Genomic DNA, 24,282 nt, shown 5'->3' with positions numbered 1-24,282 from the left:
AAATGGAAACTACTCATGAAGAGATGCTGACTTCCTAGCCATCACTCAAGGTCAACTCAGCCAGGCAACAAGAAGAAAGATAACTCGCACTTTTAAAAATAGCAAGTATTAGCCAAGAAGAAAAATGGAAACCTCCATCATCCACGTTATCAAAACGTTAACTTCCATCTGTGTGTGTGGTGTGTGGGCGCACCTGTGCGTGTGCACAGACGTGCTGGGCTTTGGGAATCTCTTACTAGCCAAAGTTGCTCCGTGGTTTCAACAGTTGGGCTGTGTTTGCTTTAAAGGCAATATGGGGAATACTGAACACACCCGGCTTTCTTCTGAGTTTTTTTGGTTTTCCAGGGACAAGTTAGTCATACAATTTATCCCCCAAATTCCCATTCTGAGGGTCCCTAACAGCTTTGTAAACATTCTACAAGAACACAGTTATTTTGAGTTCACTTAACTTTTTAATCAACTTTTGATGACCGTCTTGGTGAGTTTTTCCTGAGTATTCACGGGCACTAAGTATCTCACTTATTTTTCCAACCTACAGGAAAGTCAGTTTAAATGAAACATACTGTGTTCACAGTATTCTGCTAGGTGCTTTAAGGAATTAAAAAAACAAAAACAAAACAAAACAAAACAAAAAAACACTTGAAAGGTAAAAGTCATTTTCCATGACGGACACTGAATAAGGGCAGGGAAATGCTTTTACACATGAAGTGCTGCACAGATGGGGTCCCCCGTGATTAGTAACGACGACCACAGAATCAAAAGGGGTTCCACACCAGCAGCCATTTGAAGTCTACCTTCCATGATATGATAAGAATGGGTTAATACTTTAAATACACGGGGTGACTTTTTTAAGTTAGGGGAATAGAAACTTCATTTTAAAAAAAAATCTCTAATTGTAAGTCTGTGCTAACACCCGCGTGTACAATCTGTCAAAGTCACACCTGGATTTGGGGCTGCCTGAATTAATTAACAACTTTTCAATGTGTTAGTGCTAACATATGGCATTTAATTACTGCCTCCAAATCTGTAAGTCTCTCCACTTTGAATTTCAAAATTATTTCTTCATCTTCCCGTGAATCAGAAAGTGACTGGATGGAGCCACCCCATGATTCCTATTTTTAATGGAGGCTTTGCAGGTCTGCACCCTCTGCTGATGATATTTAGTTATCTTGACTGCTACTAGCTCTGAACTTGACACATGGACACTGGAGGTTTTGGAGGCCTTGAGAGAGAGTGACACACACAGCAGGCTTAAGTGACATTTCTGGGTTCTAGGCGTTAAAGACCCCCAGCAAATTGTGAGGTTGTGGGTTAAAGCAGGATGGATGGATTTACGCTCTGTATATAGAGTAAAAACAACAAGCAACTTCCCTTGCGGCAAGAGGCAAAGACATCAGAGTGAGCACAGCTCCAGCCTCTGAGACCAGACCCAGAACCGAAGCAGCTTCTGTTTGTATCACTCACTGCCAGCCTAACTTCAGCCACTGCTTGTGACTTTCAGTACTGCACAGCTGGTACCTCGTTGGGCACAGCAATAGAGGATTAAAAGCTGGATGGCATAGAGGATGAAAGAGGGTAAGTATGTTTCTGCTCGTTTATGATGGAGGATGAAATCCACACCTCCTCAAAAGCCCTGCCTGTCCCGCCATTCGTCTTTCTGCAATGGAAAAATAACAAAAAAGGCGGATTCTGTTGGAAGGTGGGTGGTTTACTCAGTGTGCTCCTCTTAGCAGCCCCAGCAGTTTTTGCTTCTCCAGAGTGGGATTATTTTCCTTTTGGACAACCTGGCTCTGTGGGAGCACGTGGATGGAAAACACGATGCCGCGAGCTTCCATCGGTGTGCCAGAGGCTGCAGCTTAAATCAGAGCCAATGGAAAGGGCAGGTTACAGGAAGCCACGGAGACTCGGGAAGTCTGCTCAGTGACATCCCAAAGTGCAGGGCTGATCTGAGCGCAACCTAACGTTTCGGGGCTCACCCCAGAGGTTCCCTCTCTCAGAATCGCTCGATGGACGAAAGCTGCCAAGGGTGACTGCTTTTCTGGAGTTCACCTGTCCATCATGAATTAATCCATGATTAGCAGCTCTTTCTGGCTCAGCACATACAAAGTTTTAGACATCTGAACACAGTGATAATGAAGACAGTAACTGTCTAACTGTGATGAGTCCTTTGTGCTATCCATAAATGTCAGCAAACTCAATAAAAGTGCAATTAGAGCTCGTTATACTTCTTTCAAAACTACAGGAGCTATTTAGAGCAACTGAGCCAAAGAAATCTTAGTGCTCTTTGAGCTTTTGAAACTATGCTTACCTGTCAAAAATGCCATGTGAAATTAGAAAAGGCTTGTGGCTTTTAGCACTCGCTTTAGAAAACTACATATTCCTCCTGATTCCTCCATCAGGTCCAAAGAGAACCTCGAAGCTGTTCATGTCTGTGCAAGGTGAGGTTCCATTTGGGCCTCTGGAAAGAAAAGCCATTTAAAAGCAGCCTTCCGCTCATTTATATTTTTGGACTTTTCTTACTGAAAATTCAGAAAATGAAGGTCAATCCACAAAGCAAAAGGAGAACTGGCCCAACTAGAAGACTTGGGGGTTTTCATTTGTACATACAGAGCTATGCTTCGGTATAAACAGCCCAGGCCTGGACAGGCCGGCCTCTGCCGCTCAGAGTGCACTGAAAAGGCTGCCTCGGTGAGTGGAATAAACAGTGTTAACTTAGCAGAACTTAGCACACTGGATACTTACTACGTGCCGGGTATTATGCTGAGCTCTTTATAGACGTTAACTTATGTAAACCTCAAATAACCTTGTAAGACGGGCATTACAACAAGTGTTCAGATGACACCACTGTAGCCCCCTCTCACAGCTGAAGAGACACTGATGCTGAGTAAGGTTAAATAACTTGCCCAAGGACAAAACCAGCAAGCGTGGAGTCGGGTCAAATCCAGGCTTCTCCAAATAGTTCATAACTGCTACCCCAGGCTGCTGCTTGAAAAACAGCATTTTCAGGTAACCGTCTTATCCTAGAAATAACGGTGCCCGGTCCTCCTTGGCTTCTGTGATCATGCAACATTGGGTGTGCCCATGACAGTTTTATTATGTGCTGTGATTCTAGACCCAAAGCAAATGTGATTCTCAGGGACCACAGTGGACACTGGACAGAAAGAACAACAAAACACTCTGCAAACTCCTGGCAGCTGCCTGTAGAAAGGGTTCTCTGAGGCGAATGAATATCTGCACAGCAGAAAATGCAAAAAAAAAAAAAAATCCCTTTGTGTTTCAGTACTGGGATATTTCAGGTCAAATGTTTTCAATTTGGCTAATTTGTCATGTTTCTATATCTACAACCAAAGGTTCAGAAGTGAGACAAACCCTTTTCCATAGACTTTCACTTCATGGTCCTTGTCCTGAATACTCTAAATACAGTTTAGAGTATCATGGAGCCAAAGGCAGGGAACATTTCTTGGTGGCCACACACTCTGAGATGACTTGTACCAACAGGATTCATCCCAAAATGCAAGAGTCATCTCTCCTGTCTCCCACCAAGGAAGTCATCAGACTGCAAGCACACACCTCTGGAGCACAAGGGCTGAAAGGAGCCCGCCTGGGTGAAGCGGTCTTCTTCCCAGGTCAGCACGCTCCATGGAGAGCCTGCAGAGGCCAGGAGACCACCTCTGGGTGCAAACAGTAATCAACATTTCATAGAGGCATTCTATCATTACAGAGACTGTTACAAACACCTTATTTGAGTCTTGGGCTCAGGGGAAGGCAACTTAGGTGAGACAGTTACCATCAATTCCATTTTACAACTGCAGAGATTCAAGTTCAATGTTTAAGTGACTTCTGGATACTTAAATCAGTAGACTGAATGTCAGTTCTACAAGGTCAGAGACACAGTCTCTTGGGGTCTTTTCTTCTTCCTTTTTCTATTCAATGCTGCAGCCCCAGCTCCTAGCAACATGCGTGGCACACGGTAACTGATGAACAACTGGTGACTACAGGAGTGGCGTGGCTCACTCACAGGGCCACAGAGCAGCAGCGGATTTGACAACTTCTGGTGTTAAGTGTCATGTTTGTGATAAAGCAGTAGAGAAAAAAACGAATTGACCCTAAGTAAAGTGCAGGGCTGAGGAGAAGACAGTGGTTAAAGCACCAAAGTCTCCTCCTAGAGAGAGAAAAGCTATTTTTTATTTTCTTTATTTATATATCTATGTTGCCCAGGCTGGCCTTGAACTCCTGGGTTCAAGGGATCCTCCTGCCTTGGCCTCCTGAGCAGCTTCAACTACAGGTATGGGCCGCTGCCTTCTGCTGAAAGCTGAGAGAAGAAAGCTCTGACAAGTCAGGTGATGGCAGCACCATGCTATGACTTGGAATTTTCTTCAAAACTTTCTATTCTGTGGAGAAGCCAGAAAATGGAATGCACTACAATTAGCAAAAAATACCTTGTGGAGAGATTTAGAGCCCAATCATAATTTACATTTGCAGATATGTAGATCTCTAAGTGCATGGCTTCTGCCCTGATTACTAATTAATGAGGTGCAAAACTGCCTGTTGGAAGGAAACAGTACTGATTATGTCAGTCTTATGGGACAGAGCAGCTCTCCAGTCTAGGATGGTAGAAGATTCTTTTAACATACATTTCAGTGAATTAAAAGAACAAAAAAGGGACAGAAGGTTTGCTGAAAGGGAACTTTCTCTCTCATGTCTCGAACAGGCAAAACCCAATTGTTTATGGACCTCATCAAATGCAGATTTTTGCACCAAGTGTACGCTTATTTAATCAGCAGACTGAACTCTGAATTCTGATGCAAATGCATTGGAGCAATTTAGAGAAGAGTACAATAAGGCAGTCTCCAAGTCCAAAAGAAACACATGCAAAAGGTAAAAAAACAAAAACCAACGCCCCTCCCCCACCCACAGAAAGCCTAATTCTTCATGGGCAATTCCTTTCCTGCAGACCTCCTCTGGATCCCCATGAGATGTCCCTGTATTGCTTTGTTGGAGGAGACAGGAACCAAATGCCACAGGGTCCCTATACAGGGCAAGTCCCAAAGAGAAGGACACAGAAAGCCACTGCTTGTAACAGCCTCATACATCTTTACGCCAGAGATCATCAACAGGACAGGAGAGAGGAGAGTGGCGAGTGCATTACTCCAGACACACAGGCCACAGAGAAGATTCCAGGAGCAGCGCTCTCTGTCTTCTAGAGAGAAAAGCAGCTGGGCCGGCTTCTCCCGCCCCCAACTGACTTTGTAATTTAAAGCAGCAGATATTATTATTAAGCAAGACAGTTGGTTACCACCTACCGTTGGACTTTTCACTATCTGCAGGTTTCATCTGAATGGGATGATGCATCTAAAAACACAAAAGGGAGAAAGTAAAGGCAGATTGAACAACTGTAAAAATCATCTCAGAAATCTGCAGCAATTCGACTACTGATACTGTTTTAAGGGCACATAAGTGACAACAAGACTTCTCCAGGTACTATTAACTATGTTAAAAAGTAAGCCTGTATTTTCTGTTCAGGAATCAAACCCTTTGAAGTCACGGGGCCCTGTAACACAGAACATATTTAAAAGCTTGGGCTCTGCAGTCAGACTTCAGTGTGAAACCTGGTTCTGCCACTCGATATGATTTCTGCCTCTATGTTACAGGCAATTCTGCTCCTTCCATTTATTACAGCCATGCAATCTCGAGCAAGTGTCTTAACTTCTCTGAGCTTTGGTCTCCTCATCTGTGAGATGGAGGTAACACCTGAATTGTAAGGCTGTCAGAATTAAACGAGAAAATGCATGTAAAGTGCTTCATAAGTAGAGGCTAAGATGCGTTGAAAATAACTTAGCTATTGTTATTGTATCATTATAAAAATTATTATAAAATTAAATCATGCAGACTTTTCTGGCCATCCTATGTTTGTCACATAGGTTTTTCTTAGGCCTCATGAGTAATTTGAAGGTCTAGCAGTTGACTGACTTCGGTGTCAGTATATAATTTTTATTAAATGCTAATACAAATACAGAATACGAACAAAGAGCCACTGAAGAATGGAAGGAGGGATGGAAGGAAGGATGGAGAGGAGGAGGGTGGAAGGGAGGGAGACACCTTCTGATCATGTCCAGTACATGACAGGAGTAGAAAGGACTAGACACAGCGGGGCCGAGGTCCTGAGCTACAGTGGACCCGGGGGACCCATGGCTCTTCCTAAAGTGCCCATCACACCCGGTGCCTGGTCTGCAGAGCATGCTCCAAGCACACAATGCCGCCACCATTACCAATTAGAATCGATTCCTCAAACCACCTCCAAAGGTCCTCCTGCTTCACATTTCATTGCACCCCGAGGAACGCAGGAGCCACGGGGTGGAAGGAATCACTGGCTGCGCAAATGCTTTCATTATAATGCGTCCCATTCTCTCTGCACCTTTCATTTCCCCAGTGGACTTCCATCACTTGCAAGCCACAGCTCTGGGTTTTATCTAATTTCCATGAAAGGGAAACGGCACTTGGCTCTGCTACTTTCATCATGGGAAATTATCATCAGGCAGTCAGGATCACGTGCACCTAATGCCGGCCTGGGTCTTCAGAACAGAGGAGGAGGGAGAAGAAAGAGGCTAAGTGAGCTGCCTCTTCAAAAGCAGGACAAGTCACCTGTGGAAAGCCATGAGTTGGGCTGAGGAATGTGACCTCTATCCTATAGTAATGGAGAGAAGGACCAGCAACATGCCTGGGGGAGATGGGCAGAGTCTTTGAGCAAGCGATCCTCCCAGCATGCATCTGTCTGGTTGTCCAGCAGGTATGGAGCAAACAGGTACCCTATGTCAGGCTCTAGGCCAAAAACTGGGAACAAAGGCCAGTGAAGAAGGTCCTCCCTTCAGGTGCTCAGTGTGGCAGGGGTGGGATGGCGGGCATGGGATGACGGGCATAGGATGGAGGGGGTGGGATGGCAGGGGCAGGAGAGACACTGAGCCCTCAGCCGGTAAGCACCCTGGCAAGCATGTGTGGAGAGGCAGGACAGAGCCCACAGGGGTCCAGGGGTGTGGGACTTAATCCTGCCTGGCGAGGAAAGCCAAGGCTGCATCTGGGCCGAGTCCTTGGACGTGCCAGCACTGAAGGGGGACCGGCATGTGAAACTCACGGGGCAGCCCCGCAGTGACCCAGCAAGTGGAAGGGTGACAGTTCCCTCTCACAGGGAGCTCCCAGTGTGAGCATGGAGGACCACGGGAAGGGGCGGTGAAGGTGGGCAACACCCAGCTCTCAGAGGGTCTTGCAAGCTAAGGAACTGAAATTTTGTCTGAAAGTATGTGGTCAGGTACAGAAAAAGTAACAAAGGAAACAGGATAGAAATTCTAGAAAAGCCATTTTGGCTGCAGTGTGGAGGGTGGATTACAGACGAGAGACACAGGCAGGGAGGACAGTTAAGAGGCTGCTGCCGCAGGCCAGGGAACACTGGTGGAGGCTGAACTTCATGGCGACTGGCTGGTTGTGGGGATGGTGGAGAAGGGGAACTCCAGGTCTGTACAACCAGGTGACTGTGGGATGACTGCCCGAATGGGGAAAACATGAGCAAAGAGTTTCAGAGGCGGCTGAAGAGCGCAGGTCTGGACATGCTAAGGTTGATGTGACTGTGGGGTACAGACAGAAGTTGTAATCATGGGGCTCAGGCTCGAGAGAGGGGCCAGGGCCGCAGAGAATGTTCCTTAGCATGACAGTGAAGCCACAGGTATGCGCAAAGCTGTCAGCGAGGGAAAGAAGGGTGCAAAGAGCTGAGAGCCGAGGACAGAACTGCAGAGAATACCAGGAAAGAGGAGTCCAAGGAGAGCAGAGTGAGGGGCAGGAGGAGCTGCAGGAGCAACTGGTCCCATGGGAGCCATGAGAGGAGAGGAGTTTCCAGAATGAGGGAGAATCAGGCCACAGCAAACACTGTGAGAGGCCAAAGAATTTGGATCTGGCAATAAAAAATTCTTCACGGGATTTATCAGAAGTAGGTTCTGTGGAGGGGCAGTGAACAACTGGTCATGGGAAGTAGAGGGGAAAGGAGGAGGGTAACAGTAGATATGGTGAATGAGGGCTTCTTCTATTTTGAGGTCACCTGCAAAGGGAGTTCAACAGGAAGCTCAGTGGAGGATGGGGGCCACCCATCTGTCCTTTCAAGACAGGAAAGACTTATACAGGTTCATCTGCTGAAAAGAGTCCACTGAGATTCACAGGTTCAAGATATGGGAGAGATGAGGTGAGCGCACCTACATTATGCCTGGGACACAAAAATGAAATGAACATGGCTCCTGCCCACAGGGAGTGTGCAGTCTATCATGGCGGTCGATACGCATCCACATAAAAAACAGGGACAAACAGAAGCGCACAAATAGAGCGCTGTGAGCATTCAGATGCATCTGTGAAATGCGTGGACGACGGGAGGTGGAAATTCGGGAGCAGCAAAAACAGAGCCCCTATACTCTAAAGCTGTAAAGGACCCTGGAAATCACGCAGTCAGCGCTCTCGGCTGACAGGTATGAAGGGAATAAGTGACTGCATAGACACAGGTGATTAACGACAGAGCTGGGATCACACAACTCTAATATCTCCACTCTTAATCTGGTGATGCCTCCCCTAAACCACACTGCTTCTCCATAAAATGTCCAATGTGGGACTTGGCCATATGAGCCTTCAGTTAAGAACGGCATGCTTCACTCACTGAAGAGGGCAGACACACACTCATCGAAAGGCACCTGCAATATCCCTAGGGGAAAGTAATCTTCCCTTCCCCCTAACTCCTGTAGGACCTGATCTCTATAGCTGGACGACTCATATGACACCAAGACTGCACCCTTAGCATTCGTGCAGCTGCTTAGAGAATTGGCTTGTGCTGCCATAAGACTCTTCAGAAGGCTCTGCGAAGCAGCAGTGATGGTGATAACTCAGCTACTGCCACTGCACACCTGAACTTTGTTTTGCTCTTTCCTGGGCTCAGCAGGGGAAAAATCAACTTCGCAGAGCCGTGGATTGTCAGACCATGGTGAATTCTGAATAGATGGTCACCCCACTTCAGGTATGTTCTGAAGACAAGCTAGATAATGTATGCAAAGCACTGTGACCTTCTTAGAGAAAGGTGTTCAATCAGGACTGTATTAATAATGGCTCATTACCATGAACAGTTCATTTGAGTTACAGATTTCTGATCACATACAAGATGTAAATGTCAAGGAAGACAAAAAAATGGGTGGGAGGAGTCATTCTCATAATACTGTTTCACTTCCTCAAAATCTTCTGACTCCCAGAACTTTGGGAGATTTCTTGAGAAGTTATTATAAAAGAGTAGACATTCTAGTTGAAAGTTTTAAAGTATGAGGATGGAAAAAGAATTCTTTCCCTGTAACAGAAATGGTTTCAATGATTTGACCCAGTATGACTGCTCATTTATTCACATGTTTCTGTTTTTACCAGACACTATATGTTAGATGCTGGGAAGAGGAGGATGAGAAGGGGTTCTCATTGTGATGGAGCTTGCAGTGTGGTAGGAGAGACAGATACAGCAAGCATTTCCCACAGCGTGATAAGAGGCGTGGTAAGAGCTGTACGGTGGGAACTCAGAGAAGAGACACCAGACACAGATGGAGGAAGGACATGCTGGGGAAGGCGTCTCAGATGAAGCTATGTCTGCATTCATTCTCAAAGCAATCCTCATGTTAACCGGAAGATGTGGAAAGGACATTTCAGGGAAAAGAACAATTTATTTGGAGGCACAGAATAAGAGAAAATAGGCCCTACTGTTGATCAAGAACAATGATACGATATCCTAACCAACAGAGGAAGCAACGGAAGCTGTTGTTGTTTTTATGTTGTTTTTTTTATTGAGACGGAGTCTTGCTCTGTCACCTAGGCTGGATGGAGTGCAGTGGCATGATCTCGGCTCACTGAAAGCTCTGCCTCCCGGGTTCATGCCATTCTCCTGCCTCAGCCTCCCCAGTAGCTGGGACTACAGGCGCCCGCCACCACGCCCGACTAATTTTCTTTGTATTTTTAGCAGAGACAGGGTTTCACCATGTTAGCCACGATGGTCTCGATCTCCTGACCTTGGGATCCACCCACCTCGGCCTCCCAAAGTGCTGGGATTATAGGCGTGAGCCACCATGCCCGGCCAATGGAAGTTGTTAAAAAGAACATTCACCGAAAACAAGACACCTAAAGCACAAGACTAACAGTGAGGGATATGTTCATAGGCTGGACAATTTCAAGTAAAAAGAAAACAATGCCCATCTACTCACTCCTGAATGAAATCTTCCCTAGGCGCCAGGACAGGCGGCAGTCAGTGGCCACACCCTGAGCACCCTTCTCAAGAGCTAATGATGAAATGAGTGGGGTCAGAACTGTTGCTTCTCAACTGCTTCCCCATGACTAGGGACCCTGGCCCTCCCTGCTGCCAGAGTTAGATGGGGCTGGAGGCAGGATCTCATGCTGTGCCCTGCACATACCTGCAGGTCCCACTAGACAGCAGGAGACCCGGGGAGGGCCCAGGTGATGTGGTGGTCGCTAATTCAATCTACCTACTGTGTGGCTAGGGTCAGGGCTGAGGCTAGTTCCCAGGGGCCACCTCCTTCCTCTTGTCTATGACAAGGGAGTACACGATCTTCCAGAATTTTTGCAAGGAGTCTCTGAAGAGACGTGTGCTAATTAAACTGAGGCTGCATCTCCAGCCACACAGAATGGGAAGTTTTAATTCAGGAGTGAGTATTTTTCAGACACAGTATGGGCTGTATCTAAAAAAATCTTCAGTGGTCTGTGCTGTCATGATCTGTCTATGCTGTTCGACGAGTCTAAGAATTTTACAAACACCAGCCTCTGACTTTACAGAGTGGTTTTCCTGAGTCACGATGAAACAATTAATGAGTCTATTACTTATGTTCATCTCAGCTGCACTTGCAGCAAGCCTGGAAGACGACAGGAGATCTCTGGTCCTCTCACGCAAGGCCGCAGCATGCTTGTGGGGAAATGGCAGGAGCATGAGTTTTGGAAATAGATCCTGTTGATGGGAGTAAACGGGACGTCACACGTTTCTTCAAGTTCACATTGCTATCAAGAAAGGCTTCTAAACCCATTCATGTGAAGATTTCCTTGACAGTACATGAATTTTTAGAAGCTTTTTTTTTTTTTTGAGTAACATTTTGCCTAAAGCCGCACGTTAAGGTACATGGTTAACTTCTTGGTCTCTATTTAGCCCTATTTGTTTAAAAACCAGTGAAACATAGCGAAAGGGGACATTTCAAAGGCTCCTTCCCTTTCTCCCTCCCGGGGAGAAGGAACTAGAGTCAAGCGCGGTCCCAAGAAGGCATCTGCTGAAGCTCTGTTGCTGCTGTGTACTAAGAATCAGCGTCCTATGCACAATGAAGGTGGAGCTCATGGAGGGCAGCATCTCGGCACACAGAGATACGGTCCTTCAGGGGTCTGCTTGGGCTTTCAGTGAGCTGGAGCTTCTTGAGGACAGGCCCCTGTCTCACTGTCCCTTCTACCCCAAAGCTAAGCTTCTGCACCCACGACAGCATGCAATGGCTTGGTTCTGACCCAGCACCAGTTGCCACCGGCGCCTCCGTTCCTGTCGCCCTGGCAGGAGCCATCTGTTGGTGGCGGACCACACAAGCCTCCCAGCATCAGGCCTCCCCCTTCATCCCACCTCCTGGGGATAAGCAGCCCATGGTCCTCCCATCTCTTCTCCCTCCCTACACACACACACAGGGTCCCAGAGCTGAGTGGTCCACCCTGGTCTTCACCCTGGCTGGCCTGTGACTGGGCCTGATGCCCCTCACTCCTGAGTAAGCTGACCTTCGATTCTTCGCACAAGGCCCCAGCTGTGACTCATGAAAACGAAAATGAGAGTACGACTTTGGAGCAAAGCCATTTCTCAAGTCTGAGGGGTAAGTGCATGCACAGAGCGCTGCACACAGCTCTGCCAACAGCTGTCACCACCTGGTGCCGCCGTGAAGCTGGCCACGGAGCAGCCGCACTCAGCAGCCATACTCTCCAGAGTCGCCACTATGGACACAGCCTCGTGGGGCTCTCTGAAGCCCTCTGCCTCGGTGGGTCTCTGCTGTAGGAAGGGAGGGTTCCGAGCCAACACAGGCCTAGTCTGGAGACAGAGTCCTGGGGGAAGGAAGCAGCTGCAGGCAGGGGGCACAGCTGGTTCCTCACACACAGGAGAACTCATGTTGGAACTTGTTTAACCCCAGCCATCACCAATTGATGAGTTAACCACCTTTAACATGAGATTCAATAAAACATGCCATTTTTAACCTGAAATGGGTTTTTACAGAGTCACTGTTACGCATCTCATTATTAAACCCATCCTGACCCCTTGAGAGAGCAGCCATGCTAGCACATATTATAAGCTTACTGCCCATAAAATATTTAAAAGTAGAGAGAGGGGATGGAAAGAAGTGAATTCACGAAAGAGCTATGTGCCAAATGAGAAAATGAAAATATTCTGGCCAGTAAAGACCCACTGGTATTTTTCTTTCATTCCATGACAACACAAAAATCATCCATGGAGAATACTTGTGTCTCGCTTGTATATTGACTATGAAATGCCAAAGGCACCTGTACTTTCTGAATTTTTCTCTAAAAAAATTTGGGAATGCTAAAAACAAGTTTCAAAAGATTTGCCACCAACTGGAGGCCCATCATCCCCTCAAATGAAAGACAGCGTGCCCCACCACGAGACCTTCTATTACATAGGAAGACACCCCCAACCCACACAGGTTTGCCTGTCTCCCTCATGAGTGACTCTAATTCCAGCCGCTGTTCTATTATGCTCCTGATAGCAGAGATGGGGAATAATCAAAAATAGCTTTAGGGATGGTGACTTAGGAACATCAATCAGCACTAAAGAAGAACCTTCAAATTAAAAAAATAAAAACAAAACACTAACCCTACGGTAAACTTGCTAAGATATCTTTAATAGAAGGACATCTCTAAAAGAATACAGATGACAAAAGTAATCTGTCAGATCAATAACAAGCAGCTGGCCCAGCGCGGTCACTCACACCTGTAATCCCAGCACTCTGGGAGGCCAAGGTGGGTGGATCACTTCAGGTCAGGAGGTTGAGACCAGCCTAGCCAACATGGTGAAACTCTGTCTCTACTAAAAATACAAAAATTAGCTGGGCATGGTGGCGCACACCTGTAATCCCAGCTACTTGGGAGACTGAGGCAGGAGAATCGCTTGAACCTGGGAGGAAGAGGTTGCAGTAATCCCAAACTGTGCCCCTGCACTCCAGCTTGGGTAACAGAGCAAGACCCTGTTTCAAAAAATAAATAACAAGCAGTTTTTATCACTGGGACAAAGCCATATCTGGAGGTCACAACTATTCCTGATAAGTGGAATGGAGCCTTTAGACAACTGCTGTCAACACAGAGGAAGCCTCCCCTTCGCCGTCACTCTACAGGCTCTTTATGCATGGTCATTAACTGAATTTTGACAAGAGCCCCAGAAATCGGTACCTATGAGGAACCCAGGCAGAGAGAGGCTAAATAACTTGGCCGAGTCAGACAGCAAGCAGGTGGCAGAGCAGGGATTCAAACCCAGGCCTGTTCGGTGGGAGCACAAGCCTGAGGCCTCTACCCCACGCCGCCTGTCATGTGCATCCACACAGTTGTGGTGTAAGTAAGTTTGGGGTTTCTAAGAATCTGTAACATTACCATAATTTCCCTCTTCCACGCTACACATAAAGATTGCCTCCACCTACAGGCTTCTTTCCAATGAGGAACTCATACTTTATATGTGTGTGCAGTATACCTGTGTATTTGCATATACACATACAATGTTTTAACAATTAGCCCAAGAACAAAAATTACTGTTTGGGTTTTATGAAAAGGGCAGGAAAGAAGTAAAAACATGTAATGAATGAAAAAACAAATAGCTTTAGAGTCAGGCCAGGCAAGTGTAGCCCCGGCTAATTTGCCATTCGACTAACAAGGACAGAGCTAAATCTATGCTTGGATCCAGAGGTTCAAAACTCACACAGTGGATTAGACTCTGAGGTTTCTTTCACAGGGCCAGCTGTCTGAAATGTTCTACATAGACGCTGAGAAGTGTGAGAGGAAACAATGGTTGTGAATCACTGACGTTAATTGATCTTACATTTTGTGGTGTATTCACAAACTGATAGTGCAAAAAAGTACACTGGAATCTATAAAACGAATCAAAGTGAAGACCACTCATTGTTGGGTGAACAATCATTCATGTCAAAAGGCCCTACTGTGTGGCTTTGTGTTAACTGCCTGGATTATGCAAGGTCTATTTATCTGAACACTGCTTTGGAAATTCGGGAAAAAACTGTTACCCTCTGAAGATGCCAATTCCATGATGGAGGCAGAATATATGGCATTTACCTAACCTCCAAGTCTCAGCGCTATTTCAAGTTGTTCTTTTACGTATCACGATTAACACAGTAGGCACACAAAAGACTTTTTTTGAGATGGAGTTTTGCTCTTGTTGCCCAGGCTGTAATGCAATGGCATGATGTTAGCTCACTGCAACCTCTGCCTCTCGGTTCAAGCGATTCTCCTGCCTTAGCCTCCCGAATAGCTGGGATTACAGGCGCCTGCACCAGGCCTGGCTAATTTTTTGTATTTTTGTAGAGATGGGGTTTCACCATGTTGGCCAGGTTGGTCTCAAACTCCTAAGATGATCCACCTGCCTAGACCTCCCAAAGTGCTGAGATTACAGGCACGACCCACTGTGCCTTGTCAGAAAACTTTCAATCACCATTTGCTGACATAATTTTATAAAAGTGATCTAAGCCAGTTAAAAAAAAAAGTGGATTTGAGTTTGGTAACAACAAAGAAACAGAAGTGATCCTTATCTCATATCCCCTTCTCCCAACCAGGGGAAAAAAACTACAGTGGAAATAAATTACAACTTTTTCCTGATAGCCATGATATGTGTGACACACTTAAAACACTGATGGCACAGTAAGTGCCCGCTACAGTTGTCATCATCATCCTCTTCATTATTATTTTGCAAAGTATAGGAGCTTCCCTGAGGGGAAGGAGAAAAGGTCCCATCTGAAAGCTAAGAGAACACACTGGAGAGAATGGCCTTTCTCGGTCACCTGGGATATATACAGCCAGCAGTGCTCAACTCCACAGGCTAATAATCTAGAGATGGAGAAAAACTGCAGAACCCAGGATTATATATCTGATTTTGGCTTATCAGGCTCCAAATCAGCCTTTGTGCTGTAAAGATACCACCTATCTACATTTCCATTAAAATCATGTCGTACACCAAAGGGGAAAAAACAAGCAACATAGCCATTTAGTCCTGGCAAAAAATAAAATAAAATAAAATATTGCAGGAAAACTAGATTACTCTGGGTGGAATTCTATGAGGGAATTTGGAGTCTGTTATGGTGATTAAGTCATCATTTCTGACAGATTACTCTAATCGGCTGTCAGACAGCATTCCACAACCCCATCTGTAACTTGGCATCCTAGTTACTCAGCCTATGTTACCTCCTGTATATAAAACACACACCAAACAAGAGAAGGTACAGCCTAGCATTTATTACACTCATTAGCTGTGATTAGGTTCTGTGTTTTCATACTAAATAATAACACAAGCTTTCATTTTGCTTTATTTAATGTTAAAATTAGAAGAAAAATGAATAGGCTTAAAATAGGAGGCACGGACCATGAATGAAAAATAACAGCTATGATCAAAGTGTGAGTGTGCCGCTTTCAGAAGCACTGCTACTCAAAAAAATGGCAATCTTTTCTTAGTTCAATTTTTCTTAGAAATATTTTTACTGTATTAGTGATAAAGATGAACAAACTGATGCCGTTTTTTAAACTTCCCATTAGATGTGGCACCCAACTAGCTATTATCTCAGTAGAAGGTATTGTCACTGTGTTTAGCAATGTTATTGTGAACAGGAAATTTATTTGATAATACTTTAGTTCTTCCCTTTATGTCAAATGCACCTTTGTGATATAAGAAGCAATGAATCCAGTCAGCTGAGCTCCCAAATAAATACAAAGCAAAACTAGTTTTTATTTAAAAGTTTATACCTAGGTTTGTCTGGAATCCTCTCCTTGGATCTATGGTTTAATAGCAAGAAACTAGAGGGTATAAAACAATTTTGAAAATGGAGATAAATGGAAAGATTCAACGTAAGAAAAGCCTTGTAGGATTATAGTGCTGCTAAGGCTGTACTATGACAGCTACAATTACAACAAAAGACCGCGAGAATTGTGTGCGACACTCGGAAGATCACAATCACTACTGATTAATGAGCTCAAATTAAGAGAAAGGTAATAATCTTCCCTTATCACTAAGTGGGAAGTATACTGACATCCTCTCAGCCATGATTCCTTTCTGACTTGTGGGACTGTCTTCCGAAGTCAATGATGGGCGCTCCAATACTCATTCTTCCAGATGTTCTCCAGATCTTACCCAGGCGCTAAATTAGACAAGCTGCCTAACTGAGCAATGCAAAATACACACTGAAATGATAATGCCTGACCTGGCCATTAAAGGCTACTAAAGGCGTGGTTTAATTACCTGGTGGCTCATTTACATTTCCAGTCCTAGATTCTATTAGGTTTGTACGAAAGCGATTGTGGTTTTTACCATTACTTTCAATAATCTATACCAAAAAACAGTATTCTCTCATATTTTAAAAGAAACGAGTTGTGGTTTAACAACAAATCATCCTTGTGACATTTGTCTCTGGCTGTGACGCTGCCTGTGGCCTCAGTGCTCCCTTAGCCTTCGGTGCCCTCCCCAGTGCCAGCTGTTGTCAGGTGGGGCTCACTGTGACTCAGTTCTCGACATCTTGGGAACCGGGATGAACAAAGCCCCAAAAGCCAGTGAGTGGCTGACCCCCAGTCTCCCTTGTAACCCTCACCCAGTGTGGAGATGCTAGTGGGGCTGAAGCAGCCCTTGCACCTGGGCTCCCCTTGAGGACCTGGTACATGTGCTGGCCTCAAATTGGGAACAAGTCTCCTCATCTGGATCTTCTGAGCCTCTTTGCAGGGCTCGACTCTGTCCATGCTGATCTCTTACACTGCTTCCCAGGATGACCTACTACTCAGACTCTTCCAGCCACACTCCTGCCTCACCCCATAGGAAATGACCTAAATCTGGGCACCCCACAGAGAACTTGAGAAGCTGGACAGAGACCACGGCTTATGGGGGCATCAACCCCGGGATGGGGGCAGCTCTTCCAGCTTCTCAGACCTCTCACCTAACACTCTGGCGTGGCTCTAAATTTGCTTAATTTTCTACCCCTTGAAATCCTCAGTTTAGCTCTCTCTCTCTCCTAATTTCTTTTCCTTCTCATATACTTTTCTATTTCCACGGCTACAGCCCTAGTGAGGTTTTCATTCCTGCTCACCTGGATCCCCGAAACAGCCTCCTCACCAGTTCTGGTCATTGCCTTCCATCTTCTACACCATTGCCTTTTTAATCTGTCTAAAACTCAGTCTAGAAATTTTTCTCCCCCACTCAAAAACTTTGACTTATCTACCAAATTAATATCCAGCTCCTTGGCATGTATTTCAGGGAATTCCATGCTTTGACCCCCAGCTCCCTTTTCAGGCTTATTTCGCATTATTCCATCACTCTCCCTTCTAGTGTAATCAGGCAACCCCCTATTCCATGAACTTCTGCTGTGTGTTTATCCACACAATGGCACAATGACCCTTCTCATGCATGTACACACGTATTTCCTTTGCCAATCTAACTGTTCTATATTTATTATACAGAAACAGCTATACTTCAAGTTAGGTTGGGTAATTGCTGTGAAATTGCTGTTTTTGTAGTTTTTTAAAAACATGGGTTAATAGTGACCATTTCATATGGTTCAACCTTATATATTGCATACGAATGAAACCACATTCTCTTCTTTTCAGATAACTCATTAAAAGGTCCAAGAAGTTCCACTTTTGTACACTTTCTTTTTTAAGGTTTGGAAAGCTATGCAGTAATTCATCTGCAGTATTTACTAGTTTCAATTCAAGTTAAACAGTGACTTGATGACTTAAAACAACACTACCCTCTAAACAAACCACAGAATTGATGAGTGTTTCCTGCACAACGCAAGGCATCCTCCATCCACTCCAGGCAGCTTCAATGCTCTGTTAATGTTATTGATGCTTATCCAGTAATCTCTAGTTTCCTTTGAACTTTAAGACAATCTAAAGCCACCACAAGAATACCCCTCTAACAAGCAAATCTTTAAAATCTCTGGTTCAAAACTAACTTGGAAAATTTAAGCCGATTGTATTTTATCTTGAACCTTCTGACAGGATACAGGCATTTCATGAAATGAATGGAAAAGCACTACTGAATTTCGTATTCTAATGATCCTCCCATAGCTTAGTTTATGAGTCCTGAGTTGTCTGAGTTGCTTTGCCAGCCACGTTCATTAATTAGTGTCTAACATTTCCACCTCTCTGCAAGTTGCAACCTCTCATAAAAAATGTATGATTTGATTGGTTTAGGAATGACAACTTCATTTACGACAGACACATAAATACCACACCTCACTCAGCAATCTTTTTCCATTCATTTACCTCCATGGCCTTTGGGAGTTGTACTGAGTGAATGAAAACATAACTAGGGTAATTCCCCATTCTTACTCTCGTTTAAGCAAAAATGCTTAAATATCTGTTTTTTTCCTTTTAAACAAACAAGGCTGTCCCTCCACCCCCCCAAAAAAACTTTTCTCCTAAAAATAAATGGCAAGTTTTACAAAGTGCCTTAAGGGCTATTTCTTATTACCCATGTTTAAAATGCAAATCCATTAAACATCTGAGCAAGACATCAGATATTGTTTTCAGCAGCTACATTTATTCATCTCGTCTTCCATAGTTGCACTGACTTTGCTTGGTATTTTGCTAAAGAAAGAGCTCTCCTCCAGCGTTGCTCAGTCTTCATGAGTTTGAGTTTAATTTCACTCATTTTGATTTCTACCTTCTATTCTAATGTGTGAGATCGTTCACCAACTTTGGAAATTACTGGTTGGTAGATCTTAGAGAAATTATGGCTAAGGTTCAATTGTTCTATAAATATGCTTATCCTCAAGTTCAATCTTTTAAAAAGAAAATTCAAGGATTAGGCCTTCAGATATACCGCATGTAACTGAAATTGAAATGGCAAAGGTAAACACAGATGAGGAATATGTGAGACAAGCATGTGGGAGAGATTTTATGTTAAGGAGTAAAGCAAGAACCCTTTATTGACAGCACTTGACCTGTGGTGACATAGCTTCTACTTTCATAATTTCTAACAACTGTGGAAATGTAGCATTTAATGGGGACTTGCGAAGCTTGCCTCTTTATGTTTGCTTTGTTTTTTGTCTTTATGTCTGTTTTGTTTTTGTCTTTATGTTTGCTTTGTTTTTTGTTAGTGGAAAGAACATCACAGAAGCGTAAGGACTGAGTTTGAATGCTGACTCTGCCAATTGCAAGTATGTGAGTCAAGTTGCTTGACCTCGTTAAAACTTGGTAAACTCATGTTTGAAGCAGGGATTGTACCAGAAAACTCACTGCATCATTGTGAGGACTGAATAAGAAAATATATATGAAAGTACACAGTAAAATGTAAAGTGACGTAGGGATTGTCAATCCTCTTCTTCATTCAGTTAAGGATTATAATTAGAGTAAAAAGTGCCTTTTAACTCTGCAGGGCTTCCTGTCTCTATTGCGTTTGTTGTCTGTGGAGGGCGGATCTACCTGATGGAAAGGATTGCGATGGGGATGAGGGGATCAAGATCTCCCTCCCTCCTCTCACCCCCACCCACCAGTTTGTAAAGAACTTGAATTTTTTTTTTTTTTTTTTGAGATGGAGTCTCACTGTCACCCAGGCTGGAGTGCAGTGGCGCGATCTCGGCTCACTGCAGGCTCCGCCCCCCGGGTTCACGCCATTCTCCTGCCTCAACCTCCCCATTAGCTGGGGCTACAGGTACCCGCCACCTCGTCTGGCTAATTTTTTGTATTTTTAGTAGAAATGGGGTTTCACCGTGTTAGCTAGGATGGTCTCGATCTCCTGACCTCGTGATCCACCCGCCTCGGCCTCCCAAAGTCCTGGGATTACAGGCGTGAGCCACCGCGCCCAGCCAGAACTTGAATTTTTTTTATGTTGAAAGAGTGTCTATAAATGAAAGCTGTTCTTCAGAGTTCATCTATTCAACAAACATTTGTTGAGCACTATCTATGGTGTGAGGTGTTAAGCCGGGCTCTGACAATGTTCCCTCTCAAGGAGTTTGGAGCTCAGAAGAGGAGCGGCTGAGATGTCAGCAACGGGGGAGAATGAAGAACAGCAGGTGACAGGATAAATTGAACCACGTGACACAGTAAATTACAATGAAGCAATGTTCACCTCTACCTTCCCAGGATAAGACACCAAATGTGTGTGTGGTATCATACAGCTGGGACACAGCATATGAGCAAAAATGTCCCAGAAGCTGAAGAAAAAGGTAGGGGCACAGTATAGAGTGTGGATCTCACCCTTTAAACTCAGCAGTCACATCTGATTTTTCTGATACAAGATGCAGCAATGTTCACATATGCCTGTGGGTGTGGGGGGTGATGTACAACTCTGGTACACCCACCTCTCCCATTCTAGAGAGCATCTAGAATACTAGCAAGCATGGGGATTACAGGGATAACCTCCCAAATCCCCTCACCCTTGCTGTGCCTTTATTACCCCTAATGACAACTGGTGAGTCCCAACTTGATAAAGACGGAGGAATTCTAGAGGTGCCATTAAGGTAGCATCCTGGTATCTTCACTGTTGGAGGTTGGGGGTTAGAAAGGTGAAGTGTATGTAGGAAGAGGAGATGAGGAAGACCATTTCTTGCGTTTGGCTTTGGCTGGCCCACCAATTCACTTAAGATGGGCAATACAGGAGGAAGACCTGGTTAATAGTAATTTTAGTACTGGAATTTCCTGTAGACCATTTGAATGGATCTGTTCAATAGCAGATACTGGGTATCTAAGTCTGGGGTTTAGCAGAGAAGTCCGATTTTCAGACAAACATTTGGCTGGCAGCAGCCTGTAGAGGTAGCGTAAGCCTGGGATCACTGGGACCTAAAGAAATCACGCGGCGTGAGAAGAAAGCAGTGAAAACAGAACCCGGGGCATGTCAGTGTTTAAAGGGCAGCATTTGATCACACCCTTTACTTGCAGTCTCTGAAAAAGTACACCCAAGTTCCTGTAACTTAGGAGAAAGCATTTGTTTCTCCTGCGTGTGTGAAAGCCCACGGCGTAAGGTGTCTTTTTCTCTTTTTCCCTCAGCTCTGCTCCAATCCAGCCTCTTCAACATTCTGAGCTGTAGCCCAGGCCCAATCTGCCCTTTCAAAAATCAGTGTTGGGCCCGAACAGCTGGTGTATTTACTCTTTCATTAGTTAGAATTTTACTGAATTCTAGGTAGGTTTTCTTTCCCAGTAAATCTTAATGTACAGTGGACATGTTTAATAGCCACATTACAATGAAACTTACAGAGTGTGCCATGTTTAGAGAACAGAGTCAAGATAAAATGCCTATGAACACATCCAAGGAGTCCAAGCTATAGTGTCTGTTAACCAAATGCTGTCAAGAGGCTGAAGATCATGACTAAACAAGACTCTGGGATGCTGCTCTGGGAATTGGGAACCTGGCACAATTGACTCTGACAGCCTCATGACAGTCCCGCCACATATGCAGCATGTTCTGCCATTTTTCTTCTCCCATCCATGAATGTCGGCTATCTCCTATCCATGAATGTGGGCCATCTCCTATCCATGAATGTGGGCCATCTCCTATCCATGAATGTGGGCTATCTCCTCTGAAGCAGATTATGTAAAAACATAGCGTGGTGTGTCCTTGAAATCAGCACCATGCAACATCATCAAGGCAACATCACCAAGGCACATCTCAGGAGGAGCTACAGAGATCACCCCAAGAACTCAAATATCTTCAGCACTGCTCTTTCCCTTCTTTCCGAGCCATAGATTTTACCATTCATCAACTGGACTGAGTCCAGAGCTCATTTCCACTAATGAGTGGCTGCTGTGATTGTGATCACTTGGTCCTGTGGCTGTGTGAGTTACTCACTTCTATTTTTTTTCCCCAAGATCACGGGTGAAGGAGACTCGAGTCATCTGACTCAGAGACACAGTTGTCACTGATGAGAAAACAATGAGGCTTATGAGTCTCCAAAAATGTGTCACTGAGAGATAGAAGCTATTTTTTAGCCACAACTATATTAATTCAGCTCTAATCAGATACTGAAACAACAGAAATGAGTACAGGAATGTGAGAATGAAAGATAGCACTCATAGGTGGGAACTGAACAATGAGAACACATGGACACAGGAAGGGGAACATCACACACCGGGGCCTGTTGTGGGGTGGGGGGAGAGGGGAGGGATAGCATTAGGAGATATACCTAATGTTAACTGATGAGTTAATGGGTGCAGCACACCAACATGGCACATGTATACATAAGTAACAAACCTGCACGTTGTGCACATGTACCCTAAAACTTAAAGTATAAAAAAAAAAGATGGGGCGGTGGTACTTAACACTAATAATACATGAATGCAAAGGTAAAATTTGGTTTTCTCTTTTGAACACAATTTTTATGTAATATTGAGATGATGAAAGATTTTAATTTATTTTTTAATTTTTTTATTTTTTTGCCTTTGAGGGCACTGCAGGTAAAAAGGAGAGAAGAGAGGGGAAAGAGAAGAGACAGGTTCAGGTTCAGTTGACCTCATGCTGTCTTTATTGAGTCCCGTTGTTTGGAAAGCTGTCTCCTCTATCAAAGAGTAAACGTTTCTTGCCTTTTTGAAAAAGAAAAAAAAAAAAAGAAAAAGAAAGCAATCATATACAAACTAAGTAAACAGGATTTTTTTTTTTTTTTCTGAAGAGTTAATCATTTGGTTGCAATGAGCAAAATGGACACAATGTGTGTGCTTCTGTAAGTTCTGCAGGAACCCTGGTCCTTTTTATCTTCCAGCCCACATACTCCTTCCGGATCCCCTTCTCTCCTCAGGGCTGACACCCCATCAAGCAGATATGATACCCCAGCTTGTCTCCTCCTCTGGGTATATGCTCTCTCTTGTCTTGCCCCACTCTGCTTCCTGTTCCACAAGGATCTTCTAATGACTTTGTTTCTTATTTGGTCGCCCAACTGCAGCTCACTCTTTGATGCTGGTCTAATAAGCAGCAGCTGCTGATTTAGGCAAACGCTAACTATGGTTAAGTTCAGGTTTTATGCAGCAACAAATGATTTTGTCCTTACAGACTACAATCCAGGATGTCTGTTGTAGCTACAATAATTAGGAATAACCCACAATGTGAAAAACTTCTCCAGATTCACAAGAAGGAAGAATGAAAAACAAGAACTCAGAACTCACTCAAGGGGAAATCTTACACTGTTCAGGGCAGATGACATTCTTTTTAAGCCTCCCAAATTGCAAAAACATACATAGACCCAGCATCCCTCATCAGGCAATAGTATATTCCACTCTAGCATTCATGTGGTAGTTACATTTTCTTTGTCAGCAAAAGTCTCTCAAGCTGCGGATAGTAAGAGACACAGGGTAATAAATGCTTTGCTTTCCTGGTAACGAATTTCGAGTCCGTGAATGATGAAACAGCAGGACTCTACACTCCAATGCTTTCTGCAAGGTGGAAATGAGCTGCTGAGTATTACAGATTAACTCTTTGTGGCAGAAAATTGTTCCTCATGCTGTAAAATTAGCTTGTTCTGGCCAGAAAAACTGTGCTTAAAATAGCAGCATTTCCATTCATCCCCTTACAGTCTGACACATATTAATTCTATGTAAGTCCCACTCAGAGATTTCCCACAATTTAGAGGATGGTTGGGAGGGAAAAACCCAGTTGCTCATTCAAGGATGCTGGAAAACCCAGCACGTCCTCACATCTCCATTTACTTTCTCACCTCCTGTACTCCATAGTCAGGCTGCCCTACTCCACCCCACCTTCAGAATGTCTGGAAGGAAACAGGGAGGCTGGCAGCCTCTCCAGAGGATCTCTCTTGACTTTGGTACTCAGATGAGGCAACACAGCAACCCAGCACTTGCGAGAAGTGTGTGTGCACACACAGACGGGGTAGCCCTACAGTGCAGCCTGTGAGGGACTCCCAGGGAAAGAGCATCGGAGAGGACCGGTTCTACAAAACAGCACTTCTCAAACTTCGCTATGTATCCATGTCACCCAGGATTTAGTATTTTCAATTAAAAAAAAATTTTTTCAGAGTGATGTTCTGACACACAGACGCACTGTGA

At 44.5% G+C, this 24,282-nt stretch overlaps 1 protein-coding gene across 32 annotated transcripts in view; it reads right to left on the bottom strand.

The window, feature by feature from the left end:
- The window catches only part of CELF2 (CUGBP Elav-like family member 2), an 867,789-nt gene that overhangs the window by 82,502 nt on the left and 761,005 nt on the right, over window positions 1-24,282 (bottom strand). For all 32 annotated transcript variants that reach the window (XM_055092397.1, XM_063607625.1, XM_024930221.4 and 29 more), the window contains one exon: window positions 5,304-5,352. In XM_055092397.1, coding sequence (XP_054948372.1) covers window positions 5,304-5,352 — 49 coding nt within the window. The remainder of the gene's footprint in view (window positions 1-5,303; window positions 5,353-24,282) is intronic.

The sequence above is a fragment of the Pan paniscus genome, chromosome 8 (genome assembly GCF_029289425.2).
Source record: "Pan paniscus chromosome 8, NHGRI_mPanPan1-v2.0_pri, whole genome shotgun sequence".
In the NCBI taxonomy this organism is placed as follows: domain Eukaryota; kingdom Metazoa; phylum Chordata; class Mammalia; order Primates; family Hominidae; genus Pan; species Pan paniscus.
Note: the sequence above shows the minus strand (reverse complement) of the source record. Positions and strands in the feature narration are given on the sequence as shown.